This window comes from Oreochromis niloticus, linkage group LG20, assembly GCF_001858045.2.
Source record: "Oreochromis niloticus isolate F11D_XX linkage group LG20, O_niloticus_UMD_NMBU, whole genome shotgun sequence".
Lineage (NCBI taxonomy): Eukaryota > Metazoa > Chordata > Actinopteri > Cichliformes > Cichlidae > Oreochromis > Oreochromis niloticus.
In genome coordinates, this window is record NC_031984.2 from 8,163,319 (window position 1) to 8,177,173 (window position 13,855).

A 13,855-nucleotide genomic window follows, 5' to 3' on the forward strand; every position below is an offset into this window, starting at 1 on the left:
AGATGTCTGAAATTTGCTCTCATCCACGCAGTTTTCAATGGTGAAATTCCTCTGTAGACTAACACCAATATTCATCGATTTCTAATATCTTATTTAAATGTAAAATCTGAAACATGTGTTGAAATATTATAATGTAGTTTCTGTTCTTTTATAAAACGTGCTTTATGATGGTCTAACAATGTGGTGTGTTTTCATAGTAGATAAAATCTGTTAAATCAATTGCCTCAGTTTATGGACTGTTTAAAGACCTTCTGGTTTTGCCTAATATTGTAATGTTTCTTGATATGATCTCATATCCCTTCCAACTGTTACGATAGCACTGAATTTCCAATTTTTTTATCGGGCATTTTGTATTTGTAATAATAGAAATGTTTGAGAAAATGTTAGTTCAGACAAATGTCTATTATGGGTTCCTTTTAGAATTTAGATCATTATGGAGATTCAAACGCTGAGTGAACCATTGTGTAAAAAACTGAAATGGCATACAGTATTTCCACCGCGTTCTTTTTGTCTTAACAAGTCTGAAAATCCACATCAGAAAATTGCTTGTTGTTTTTTTTCTCCCATGGGGCGTGATGTGTTATCAGTTCTGTGACATGATTTTCTTTTCTTTGATTAAAAGACTTCTGCAAAATAGGCTCTGTGCTGAGAATTTTCTGGCAAACACACCATATAATGACAACACAGCCAGCGGCTTAACAAGCAGGACTGAGCACGGAGGAAATGGGATTCCGACTGAATCAAATGGTCGAATTAAATGAGGGGTGGACACACACACACAGCACACAGCAGTTAGGACTTGACAGGCTCTACTAAACTGAATGGCATTTTCATGGTTTTGTTTGTTTTGTGTCATTTTATATTTAAAATAGTAGCTAAGCTCTGTATATACTGTATTTCCTTTAAGTGAATTTGGGAGACTGTTATCCATGTTGCATTGCAGGAATAATGAGCCTCACAGATTCGTGTCTGTGAGAGTGTAAAAAATGAGTAATAAGGGGTCAATATAATCAGGTTTTCACCAAGTAGTGGGAAGGTGACCTCAAGAAAAGGCCTCCAATAATGTCCACCAGCATGTTTGGCTACTTCATTGATTTTTCTTTTGTTATAAAGGAAGTGTTCTGCTTATTAGCACTCCACATTGCAACAGTTGAGCACGTATTATTCAAGAATCCACAACACAATGCCATTTTTCTAAGAGCAGAAACAGAGCAGAGAAATAATAACCTCTTCACGCTTCACTAACTGAATTTGTTATTGCGAGTTTGTTACAGGCCACTTCTTCAGATCACCCTCAGAGGTGTTCTCTAGCATTTTCATGAGAACTGTTACTGATAGTTCTACTACGCTGATGTCGGAGGTCTAAAAACATAACCATATTAGTTTATCATTGTTACTTAAAGTGTGGTTCAGTAGTGGCTGCATGGTGCATTGGTTTACACATTCACTTCAAGAGCAAAAGATCTTTGGTTTGATCCCAGGAGACCTTTGGGGGATGCGTCGAGTGTAATCCGACATCTGCCAAAACAAATATGCAGAATGACCTGCTTAAAAAAAGGGACATACCAAAGGTAGCTTGACTTAAAACGCTGTTCTGGAGGACTGAAGATTCATGCACACATGTTGTTTCAGCACGTGAGATCTGGGGAGCATCTTTGCTCACATGATCATCGTAGCAACAACTACGAAACACTCACAGCTCACCTAACTGAGCTTCCATTATCAGTTAGCATGAGCAAAGCCTTTTCGTGTAAAATAGGGTGATTGCAAGATACAATAATCAACTTCCCCTTTATTGAGATGTTAGACTGTATAAGCAATTATCCCACTCTCTGGATAATTACATAATGGGTTTTGATTGGCTGCTGGCAGCACTGGGGCATTTAAAGAAAAACTATGTTCGATTAGCTGGCGCTTGAATTCGTCTTAACTTTTCAGTCCCCCAAGCAAATAAAATGGTTCAGTTCAGCAATGAATGACATCAGCATTAGATTGTATTTCTGAAAATCAGACAGATTATAACACTACTGCCTGTCTTAAACTTTTTATTTCTGGTTGGGTGTAAGTCAAAATTACCACCAGATATTAATTCACATATTAGCTGCTTTCCAGCCACCAGTAAACATCACAAACAGAAGAATGGGCTACCTAAGAACTTCTAATTTTATTAAAAAACTGGTAACAGAAAGGCGCACAGACAACATGACTCCCCCTACACCAAAAAAACAAAATTAAAAAAAACCCTCAATGTTCTACTTTTTAATGCAAAATGACAAGATTAGAGTCTTACTGATTTATGCTGCGCGTCTATTATTCTTTTATGTATGTTGACAGTCTCCTGCATCTTGCTGGACATCTTCATTTTTCTGGTGAGGACGTGTAATAAATTAATCCAGTGATCATCATATTTACCATGAATTGCCAATGACCAGTGACGGAGGAATTTTTTTTACAATCAAATAACAGTATTACCTCACTGCACATAAAACTATGTGTTAATAGCCAGTTTGATTAAAATATTAAAATATTAAAATCAAAAGTAAAGCATTGAGCTCAGAAAAAAAAGGGGATGACAATAGAAGAATTTAAAGAAATCCAAGTTGAATTAAGTCTTCAGCACTGTATGACATAGATTGGGGATTAAATATATCGATGAAGATTAAGGTGTGTATTAGCAAAACAACTGATGAACTAGTTGCTCATTACCCTGACAAAGATTGTGAAGCCTGCGCTTGCTTAATCTGTGTGTTTTATTAAACTGGAAATGGCAGATGATTTTCTTCATGATATGAATCATCTCTGTGAAGCTGAGGCGGTTTTGGTACCTGACTGGGTGGGATGCCTCCTGGGCAACTCCTAAATAAGTTGTTCCAGGCATGAGCCCCCAGAATACACCCAGGACACACTGAAGGTATTACACGTCTCAGCTTAGATTTTATGCAAACAGAAATATGACAAAAACTAAAAATTCCAGTTGTGTGGATTCCTTAAAATGTGTCAGCTTTGCCTGGTAGAGGTTACATTGGACCTCCTTTTATTTTATTTTTGCAGAAATTCACACAGTCATTTCCAACGCATCTCGAAGACAGTGAGAAATTCTAAGTTGTTGACTTGATACTAAGACCAGACACCACACTTATAAGAGGAATAGGTTCACTTGGTGGAGACAGAAGTTTTTGTTCCGTTTACTTCAAAGGTGCACTCTTTAATTGTTCAGATAAACTTCCTTTAAGTTAAAATGTGAAACCACAGCCAAAGGTCAGCAATTAGCATGTCATCTTATCATTTATTTTCTGTGAAAACATTCATATTTATATAAAAACACACTTTAGAAATGAGAAAAATCAAACTTCCAAAATTTATGCAAATCTTAGCTGTCTAGTCAAGGTGTAAAAAGGCTATGTTTAACCATAATTTTAAAAAAAACCCTTAAAGTTCTGAGAAGAAAGGGATGTTATGTGGTTTAACTATTGCAGAAACAAAGTATCACATGAATAGGGAAAAGGTGGATAGGCTATATAAATTCCCTGTTCCTATTTTTTTTATATGTCTATGAAAATATGACACCACTTCTCTGCTGTCAAGCCAGGAGTTTCCTCTTCATGGTCAGTCTATAAATAATTTGGTAGCCGTCATCCCAGCCGTAAAGCTGCTTCTCCTCAGGGTTGTATTTCAGACTAGCGTGGGCCCCGTACCTCCTGGGGAAGTAGATGAGTGGAGCCTCTTCACTGAGCACCATGTCGTTGACGTCAAAGACACACTGAACCCGCGAGCGACTGGCCAGACGGGTGTTGTAAACGACATAGACAGTCCCGCACACTACAAAAGCCGCCTCTGCATTTTCCCGCGGGCATCGAGTGTCCCAGATTTGCTCTATATCAAGAGTGGCAGCGTCCATCTTTGCTAGGCTGATGGTTGGTTCACTGTCACTGGGGGCATACAAGAGCCAGAGACCCCCATCATCTGCTGCAAGGTCTGCAACAGTCTCTGGATTGAGGTTGTAAACAGTGGCACGGCCCTCCACAGGGAACATGGCAGTTTCTGTCACTGAGCCACTCAGAAGGTCATATTTAACCACCTGCATATCTGCTTCAGCCTCCTGCTTTATGTAATACAAATAGCCATTGTAAACAGCGCTACCAGGGCCGCTCCATTCAGAGGGAAGCCTGATGCTTCTGCTGCCTGTGACTCCCAGGGAGCGTGAAAAGTCAAGTAAAGATTTGAATTGGTAGATGGTGTTTCCTGATGTGCCATTAAAAATGTAAACCTTGGAGGATCTCGGGTCTCTGGTCCACATGCCCTTGGGACTGCCCACTCGCTTCATGATTTTCACTGATCGGATGCCAGAAATTATTTCCACACAGTCTGCAGCGAGAGAAAAAACACACAGAAGAGGATATTGGTGAAATGGAAAGAGCCACTGGTTATGTTCACTTATTTTAAATTCATATACTAGTCATATACTGCATATACTTTAAATTATGTACATATATTTTTAACTGACCAGTACATCCATTTAGTCAGCTGCTCCAGTTGCAGATCATATTTGCCAGTCAGTTAATAATACCAGACATTATTTTTGTTAGTGCTGCAGGTCATTTCCATTTCCAGTAAATATCCCAGACCTGCCCAACAAACCCAAAACATTCCCTCTAGTAATATGTGAAGGAAGGAAAAAGCAACAACAAACCTCTTATTTGAAAATCCCGGAAACCTGAAATGTTTATATGATAAGCTGTAACTATCTCAGGTTATCTGAAATATCATTTCAGATAAATAGTACTTCATACAAAATATAACATATAATAACCTTTACAGCAGTGCCCATCATACTGTTCCTCTACAATTTTACTACCAAAGAAAAAATACCCTCTAATAGTTTAATTAAAAAAACAACAACAAATAATATTAGCAAAAGAAATAACAAAATAACTAAAGCTGTAAACTAAGGAGGCAGCAATAACTCCTCCATAACCTGTGACAACAACGTTATTGTCACTGTTACTCTGTTAACAGCATAGACCGATTATAAGAGATTACTTAGTCTTATACATGAATCTATGCAGATCCTACAACATAGACTGTTTATACTTTTACATGGCGTGTCTGCGTTGTCTGCCACCAGAACACTAGCTGGCGGCGGGATTTCTTTTGTTCAGTTGCTCCAAGAAACACTGAGACTGTAACGTGAAAATCACAAGTTTGCTTAGTCCATTTGTTTCACAAGTGAGCTGATGGCTGTAAGTTTGAGTTATTTTTTTATTCGACCCTCATTAATGTGCCATTTGCTGTGTAGAGCCCTGCCTTATTGCTTTTCTTACTGTAATCCATGTGATTGATTATCTGTTAAAGGGAAAAAACAGACCAAACTGGAAAACAGCCGGAAAGAGTTGCACCCATATTCTAAACCTCATGTCAAAACAGACATTACAGAATTGTATAAAGATATAGAAATGCTTAAAAAAAAACAGTGGAATTAATAAAAACATAATTTAAACATATTTTTCCCCCCATTTAGTTTCATTAACATGTTTCAGTAAAGTGCAACTCTTCAACTGAAATGTGTATTTGCAGCCTTTCATCCAGCAGCCTGTGGTTATATCTATCTGGCTCTCTAAATTAAAGGCAAATTCAAACCAGTCGGGGAATTGGACTCAGACTCATATGAGTGCAGCACAAGGGCAGCATGAAGAGAAAGAAGACTAATATCGTTCTTTTGCCAAAATATACACAAAACGGAAGCCCCAATGGCATGTGTGCCAGCATTGTGCTTGCAGAAGCTGAACCGGGTCTCTACAATGCAGTAAAGTTCATTCTGGGTCACTTCACAGACATTCACAATGGAGAACTGTGTGCAGAGATCATTCCGGCGAACATGAGAATAATGTCACTGACCTCAGGCCACTTTCTGTCCTTCCCTCCATGAATAGATTGCACACAAAAGCTAATAGAGCAGGCTGTTGTGCCATCATAGACTTTATTTTAATTTTGAGAATACTGTGTATGAGCCTAAGCAAAGGGTTTATGATATTACAGCCTAATCCTTGAATTAATGTGTTATTGACTGGCTTGTGAAGTCACCCAGTAAAATAAAGAAATCAATATTTTTTTCATTTGCCTTGCAAGGAGAGTAAATGGCACCAAAGCAATTTAATGATCTCTCATTGGGGGATTTTAGTTTTTGGAACCATTTAAGTGCAAAAATTATACATCTCCAGCTTAATGTGCCACATTCACTTAAATCTGCCAACATGGAGTAGGAATTAAAAACTGATTTCACATCTTTTTACATCATGTTTTAACCAGGCTAGTATTACCTGAGTTAATGACTCAGTGCAGCAGTTGTATTGCAGCACCGTTAGCAGCAGTTCGCCTTGGGACGTGATGATTATAATGACAAACACTGCGCTCAAACAGTGCAAACAGGGGAGTAGCTCTGCGGAAATAAATGAGTTGCATAAAGCCAGAATTCTACTGGAAAACATGACTGCACAGTGACTCAAAGCACTCTGCTAAATGACTTGTAACAGTGCCGTGTTTGTTTCCCATTTTCCAGAGGCATGGCTCTTCCGAGACTCTCTCTGCAGAAGGAATGATGTGGAGCCCGGTCCTGTAGATGTGTAGCTCTAAATATATACATCCCAAAGGATCTGACTGTGTCATTCCTTCACTGTGAATTAAAATAAAAGATCAAAGACCTGAAGAGGACATTTTTGCTGAGATGCATAGCTCACCAGAGACTCTAGACTGCAGCTCCTCCCACTCTTCTTCTTCCTCTTCCTCACCTCTGCTTTCCTCCAGCTCCCAGGCATCCTGCTCCACTACCTTATCTGCCCTGTTCGTACAGGCCCGAGGGGACATCTGGGTTTCCACGTAGTCCATCTCTTGTTCCACTCGGTCCACTCGAGCAGCTGCTCCTTCCAAGTCTTTGAAGAGCATGCTGTGGTGATTCTTTAGTCCATCCATGGCTTCGGCAGTCAGCTTTTTGAAATCCTTCATCTCTGTGTGGTACCGATGGGATTGCTCATGCCACAGCTGCATGCGGTCCTGTGAGATGTGCAGAAAGCAACACAAGTGTTAAAATGTACTGGAAAATGTGTTTGTTTTTCTCTTTTTTATTCAAACCAGATGACAAGGAAAAAAAACTGTGTTTACACTGTAGCAAACGCTGAGGTCATCAGTTTGATACAAAATAAAATTCCTGCCATGCAAACAGTATAAACAATGTATCCTCTCCATCTTCTGCTGCTGATGGAAATTTTGAGTCTGTTTGATGACCAGAGTCACTCTGTGGAGTAAATTTCCTTGATGTTTTGGTTTTAATTCCAGGAAGCTTTGATGTTGTCCATCTTTATAGTATCTTTGCAAACATTCATTTCATCTAGAAAATTAATCCCAGTTATTTTGAGTGCTACTGTTACTTATTTTACACCAACACAGTATCTGTGTCCAGGACTCTATTGTTAGAGCCAATTCTGCCTTGGTGCCCTTTGAAAACCAGTCTACATTTGGACAGGTTTGATAACAAACTCTGTGCTGTTATGGAGTGGAAGTTTAAGTAAATACCTTCAGAATAAAAGCAAGGTGGAAGAGATCTGTGGGTTTCATTTGCAAATCACTTTATGCAGTTTTTTTCCAGTGTTTTGTAGGGCTGTGCAGTTAATTCAATTTAAACTGAATAATAACATTCAATTAGAATTTAATCAGTAAAACATTTTTTCTGGCCTATTGTTTTCTGAAGTATATAGCATTGTCATTTTGTGATTTATTTTGGTGGAGTTTTTTTTATTGTATGTGGATGCAACCTGCTGCAGATTGAATGCAAATTGGACACACAACTGCATCTATAGAAGAGATGTAGGAGGAAGAGATTTTGGCTTTGAAAGTAAAATATCTTGCAATTTGATTTGAAGTTGTGGAAGTTTTTCACAAGATAAAACTTAAAAGATCTCTTGAAGAGTAACTTGCAGGAAATAAATGCCAGGAAAATATAGATTGCTTTTCAAAAAGAATACATTTATATGTCTTTATAATGCAACGACATGAACAAGAAGGAAAAGTTAGCAGAAGTAATTTTTGCTCCCAATAATGGGTTTGACTGGCAAGATCTCTAAAATAATTTAGTCACTCACCTTAAACTCTTAGCTGTTTTTATTATTTTTCCCATTGAAGTAGTGGTTGGATTTTGTAAGGAAACACAAGTAACCATGTTGTATGGTTTTAAAACGCTGTGTTATTTTGTTATTTTGGTTACATAATGAACACAAAGGGTTAAATCAGTGAAAGAATAAAAATAAAATGACCGTTCAGACCACATTCAGTCTGCAGGCTCATGTCCTCTGTGCCACCTTTATTTTGATTTTCTAGCTGCTGCAGATCTGGCTCTATTTTTCTCCATTTGCCACGTTGCTTTGTAATGGTTAGTTACTTGAAAACAGTCTGTGTGTATATGTAATTTCATTTTTCAGTGACCCTAATTAGTCTACAAAAGCCCAATATGTATCCAACCAGCATGACATTTCTCATTGTGGTTCAGCAGACAGACCAAAACTGGAAACACTGCACTGAGTTCAGGCAAGTCTCAGGTTTATAGCCTAAATGTCCATCTTTGGTATGAGTAAAGTTAGCATGTTGACTGCTTTAAGCTTAAAATAGGACTAAATAACACTGCCTCAATAAAAGGCACAATTAAACAGATAGTATTAAATTGCTATGTAGAATACTTATGAACCGTTACAATCATAAACCTAAGGCTTGCCAGCAGTGAGCTATCAAATTCATCACACTTGAGACTGTAAATATTGGAAGATACCAGTGAATGAATGGTTCCTTTATCACAACATCATCAGCATTTCTACAGTTATAACTGACAGCAAGCTGACAGATGAATAATGAGTTGAGGTATATACCTGGTTCTAATGTTCATCCACAACAAACCCCAAGCAAGAAAGAATTGCAACTGACACCAAAAATTGAATGGCAGCTTGGAAAAGTGTTGCCTTGTCAGATGAGTCTCAAGTTCTGCTGCAAATGTGGAATGAACAATGTGAAAGCATAGATAATGGTCTGGAGGATATCTTCTTGGCACACTTACACCCTTTAATACAAATTATTTAAATGCCACAGCCTACCCGAGTATTGTTGCTGACCACCCCATCCCTTCATGACCACAGTGTATCCATCCTCTGATGGCTCATTCCAGCAGGATAACACACCATGTCACAAACTCAAATAATCTCAAAGTGGTCTCTTGAACATGACAATAAGTACACTGTACTCAAATGGCCTCCATAGTCATAGTTACCAGATCTCAGTCCAACAGTACGCCTCAGGGATGTGCTGGACAGCTGTCAGTAGCGTTTCAATATGGACTAAATTCTCAGAGGAATGTTTCCAGCACTTTGTGTTTGCGCCACATTAAGAAGAAATATGTAATTAATCACTTTGAGAATAAAGTGGAAATTCTATTTAGAGAAAAAAGTCTGAAAGTGGAGAATACAGTGGTCTCAAGGCATACCTGCTAGACCCTCCATAAAATGCCTTGTGTAGATGAGTTAGTGAAAATCGCCCTTTAGAATTGGTTACAGTAACAAGGAAATTGTTTCTTTCAGCTCATAAACACAGTGTGGTGTGTTTATGCGCTGGACGATGAAACGATGGTGCAGAAAGCTGCATCTGGTCAGAAGGAAAAGAAACACACAAACTTGGAGGAGTGGGAAATGGCTGGTAATGGACAGATGCAAGGATAGCAATGGTTACGCCCTCGTGTAATATAGAGGATGTATGAGGATAGATAAGACAGGATAGATGGCTGATCAGTCTGTTTCACTGACTCATCTACACAAGGCATTTTGTAGAGGGCAGAGCGGCCGTGGAAGTTTACCTTGAAAACACTGTAATCTCTACATTTCAACTTTTTTCTCAAAACAGAATTATGATCAATAATACTTTTTTTTCTTACTGTGGGCCTAATAATCTTTCATACTTTGCTGAATCTATGTCATGCAGACATAAAGCAGCTCTGAAGGCAAACGTGGGTCCAATCAAGTACTGTCAAGGTGTGTGTGCCTAAAAAGTGGCTGGTGAATGTAAGCAAGTAAACTTTAGAAACTAGTATATTAGTATTTTTCACATTAGTAAGGACAATGCATTTACAGCCCGAGTGACTCAGTCGTGTTTCCATTTATAAACACTGTGGGATGTTAATACTTCCCTGTTTCAATCAATTATTGCCTAAACTAAATAGAAAGGAGCACTGTATTTCTCAGCACATGACTGACACAGTGAGAGTGACAGGTGAATTATTTAGACTGAGATGTAATAACTGATGGGTCCCCTGCCTCCCTCCTCCTGTACATGCTGTCAGCCTGTGGACAAATGGAAATAAAAGTTCAATGAAAGCTTGCTGATGAGTTGCTGTGTTCATATTAATGCAAAAGAGCCAGTATATTGGAACTGAGACTGGAGGAAAACCACAGGGGGATTGGGAGTGGGATTTAACTTAAAAATAGAAAATTTATTTCACGCTTATAACAGTTTTAAGGATGACATTGTTGCAACGGAGCCACACAGTTTGACTCTGTAAATGTAAACCGAAAGAATAAAGGAATTATTTAAATTACTCCCTTAGGTGAGCTGACATTTAATCCTCAAGTCAACATAAGTGTTTCACTTGCACAAACTTTCATGACATTGATATAACATGTAGCCTTATGAGAGCCGCTTTAAAGAAAAACAATGTTGAACACTCAGTAATTCGATTCTTTCCTCGAGGCTCTTTGTTTACTGCAGCTTCATTCTACCTCTGAAGAACACATTTCTCGGTTAGGCTGTTGGGATGTTTGATGCCACAGCCACAAAGGTTGGGCTTGTACTCATTACTGGTGTGTCACTGTCTTAAACCCTGAAGAAAATGTAATATTGTTGGACAGAGGAGGAGAGGGCTGCATGCATCAAATGATGTTCCCCCCGGAGGCTGCTGTAGAGCTGATGAGCTGGGCAGACATCGCATTAATTGCTTTGCATTAGTAAAGGCATTAAATTCAAATCAAAAGAAGAGGAGGAGGCAATCAACTGTTGTTTATGATGTTTTTATGACTACACAGAGATCTGATGTGCCATTTAAAGCATAAGTCACTTAAAGGAGGGTCGATTCTTACCTCAATAGCCAACAATCTGTTCTCCAGATAATCCATCAGCCCCTGGTAGTAATACTGGGCACCAGTGAAAGTCCAGGCAGTGGAAATGAGGAGGGCAAACAGCAGCTTCATTGTAAGCCGATCAATGGAACAGCTGAGTTTCTTTCTTTCTCCAAGTTTTAGAGGATTCTTCGGGGTGATGTTTGCCTCTGCAGAGTTGTCCTCAGAGTGTCAAACAACCCATCAACGCTCATATGTGGCGTGCGGTAGAAGAATAAGTTTCAGCTGCACATGCAAAAAGGTGAGAGGCATAGAAAGAGTAAGAGGCCACTCGGAGAGTTTCCGATTATTTGACCGCTCTCACTTTGCTGGAATGTTTTCACAAACTCTCAGGGAGGAGCCTTGTGCCTCTTACCCCTCTCTATCCAAAAAAAGTGAATGTGCTGCACTCACTTTGTATTTGTTGTACACACTCCCTGAGGCATGTGAGGGATACAGCACAAACAGAACTTGATACAAGTGCTGCTCTACTCCGATTACTTTTTTACTCAAAGAAACTTTATCATACTTTGTAAGTTTAGCACTCAGTAAACAGCTTTTCAGCTTCTTTTTCAGTCTCTGACACCTTTAAGGTTTCTGTCTCCTGCAACTACTTGACATGAAGCTGAATAATGGAATCAGCCAATCCAATCCCCTGTTGGGTGATATTAACTTTCTGTTGCTGCTAAGATGCTCTTCTTAGCATTTTGAAGAAGCAACTGTGAGCTGTGTTGAGAGGGACAAAGATGCCAACGCTACAGCTCAGAAACTGCACAAAGCTAAATTTAAGCTAAAGCTGTCACTCTAACACATTACTGGAGATGACTGTACCTGGAGAGACTTGGCATCAGGAAACTGTGTCGCAACAAAGGGTAAATAAACTCAGGAAGTAAATAGGACTAATGAATTATAACCAACAAATTTGTCACATACACAATCATACAGGGTACATGTAGTGAAATGCTTTGTGTCCAAGCTGCGGACAGGCTGCAGACGTAGCCATGCCATTCCGGGGCTTGGTTTTAGCATGGGGGGCCTAGCCAGGACTCTTACTGGATACCGGATGGGAATCACTTGCAACTTGCAACTCCCGCTCCAAAGGTGTGTAGTCTTACCACTACACTATCCAGCTGCTCCAGCTGCATATCCAACCAACATGTGCAAGAAGGCAGAGTGTTTGTTTCTTTGCAAACAAATTCTACCACGTTACTTTTGTCCACTGGTAAAACTGTAATGCAATGGATTGCTTTAGTGGTAGTAATCATCAGTCATCATCAAGTAAGGTAGTCACTTATATGACATGATACTCATGCACAGCATTCCTCCCAACAATTGTAAACTTGCCCATAAAATGAAAACTTTGACAGACATTCAAACATTCAATTCATACATTATTTATACATTTTGCTGAAAAGGGGAAAGATTAAAAAAGAATATTTCACATTACGGTAATTAAAATGTCAATATTCTAAAATAATAACAATAATTTTGGTAACAATGTTTATGTTTGTCTTAGATGTCTAGATCACCTATAGCTACACTGACTCCAAGTGAAATTTTGCATTGAGAATAATAAAGCCTCCTTCAGAGTGAAGAGCATAGAGACTTGGAAACTAAAACAGGTTTTAAAAAATGGAAAAAGAAAGAAAAAGTAATCATATTTTTTTTTATGCTGATACAAAAAAACAAAAAGTAATTCCAGCTACCCACAAGGAGCACAGACATGGCACACTAGTGAGAAACACAGCAGAGCCTGTGACCAAGAATAAGGGGAAGACAAGACTATTTATACACAAAGGGTAGATTAGGCAAGTAGAGACAGCTGGGGAGGAAATGAGAACAATCAAGACAGTCGCAGGGATGGGAACTGATTAACCCAAGTAAAACAGAAAATAAGACCAGCAGACGAAATACAGAGACAAGAAAACTCAAACTGAACACAGTACAAATTGACACTGGGGAGACTGGAATGATAAACTCAAGACAGAAATGAAAATGTAATAATATTACCAAACTGGAAGGAAGTACAACAATGATTGGTGCCAATATACGAAGTCCGAACTAGAAAATGTGAGTATCAGTAATAACTAGTCAGAAATCAGTACTATTAGCAGGCCACAACACATCCAACTGATCTGATAATGGCTGTGTACCATTTAGGCATGTTTTGCACTAAACAGCAGAAATCATAAATTGGTATTTATCCATTTTCTGTTGCTTATCTAAGTCCAGGTGTCAGAGGCAGCAGTCACTTCCTCCTTCTGTTGGGATACTGAGGTGTTCCCAAGGCTAGAGATGTAATATCTGCAACACATCCTTCCATCTATAACAGACCCAAAATCTGACATTTTGGAGGCGTCAAATGCCCGAAGCGCCTCACTTGGTTTCTATTGTTGTACACTTAGCCCCTCCTGCATGATTAGGTTTTTCCAACATTCAGCCTCTTCAAATGTTTGACAGAAAATTGAAAAAGATATTTTATACCAGTCTGAAAATAAAAGACTTTTCTCACTCAGCCAGATTTAGCCCAGAAACATTGTCCATGGACAGCTGTTGATTGTGATGCTGCATATGTGCTGTTACATTATGAAATACACTGCACATATACTTCTCCATGATCAAATCATTATTGCAGCATGTGTGAAAACATGACCACATCACAATATTTTAATTGAAGC

At 38.8% G+C, this 13,855-nt stretch overlaps 1 protein-coding gene across 2 annotated transcripts; it reads right to left on the reverse strand.

Annotated features, from left to right (window-relative positions):
* Positions 1–3,266: 3,266 nt before the first annotated feature.
* On the reverse strand, positions 3,267–13,251 carry olfml3a (olfactomedin-like 3a). Of its 2 annotated transcripts, none has more exons than XM_005448402.3 (4): positions 12,888–13,251; positions 11,160–11,423; positions 6,735–7,047; positions 3,267–4,365 (listed from the first exon to the last, which is right to left on the reverse strand). In XM_005448402.3, exons 2-4 carry the CDS (start codon positions 11,268–11,270, stop codon positions 3,581–3,583), a joined length of 1,209 nt encoding a protein of 402 aa, XP_005448459.1. In that variant the 5' UTR covers positions 11,271–11,423; positions 12,888–13,251; the 3' UTR covers positions 3,267–3,580. The 2 variants fall into 2 exon arrangements, with proteins under 2 accessions (XP_005448459.1, XP_025757784.1); XM_025901999.1 differs by lacking the exon at positions 12,888–13,251 and adding an exon at positions 8,133–10,994 and having other exon boundaries at positions 11,160–11,234.
* Positions 13,252–13,855: the final 604 nt, after the last annotated feature.

What these genes read in the sequence shown, in the direction of transcription:
- olfml3a (XM_005448402.3), bottom strand. Translation starts at nt 11,270, where the DNA reads ATGAAGCTGCTGTTTGCCCTCCTCATTTCCACTGCCTGGACTTTCACT. An exon ending in ACAGATTGTTGGCTATTGAG is followed by an intron (nt 7,048 to 11,159) that starts GTAAGAATCGAC and finishes CACATCTCACAG; the next exon opens with GACCGCATGCAGCTGTGGCA. An exon ending in GCTGCAGTCTAGAGTCTCTG is followed by an intron (nt 4,366 to 6,734) that starts GTGAGCTATGCA and finishes CTCTCGCTGCAG; the next exon opens with ACTGTGTGGAAATAATTTCT.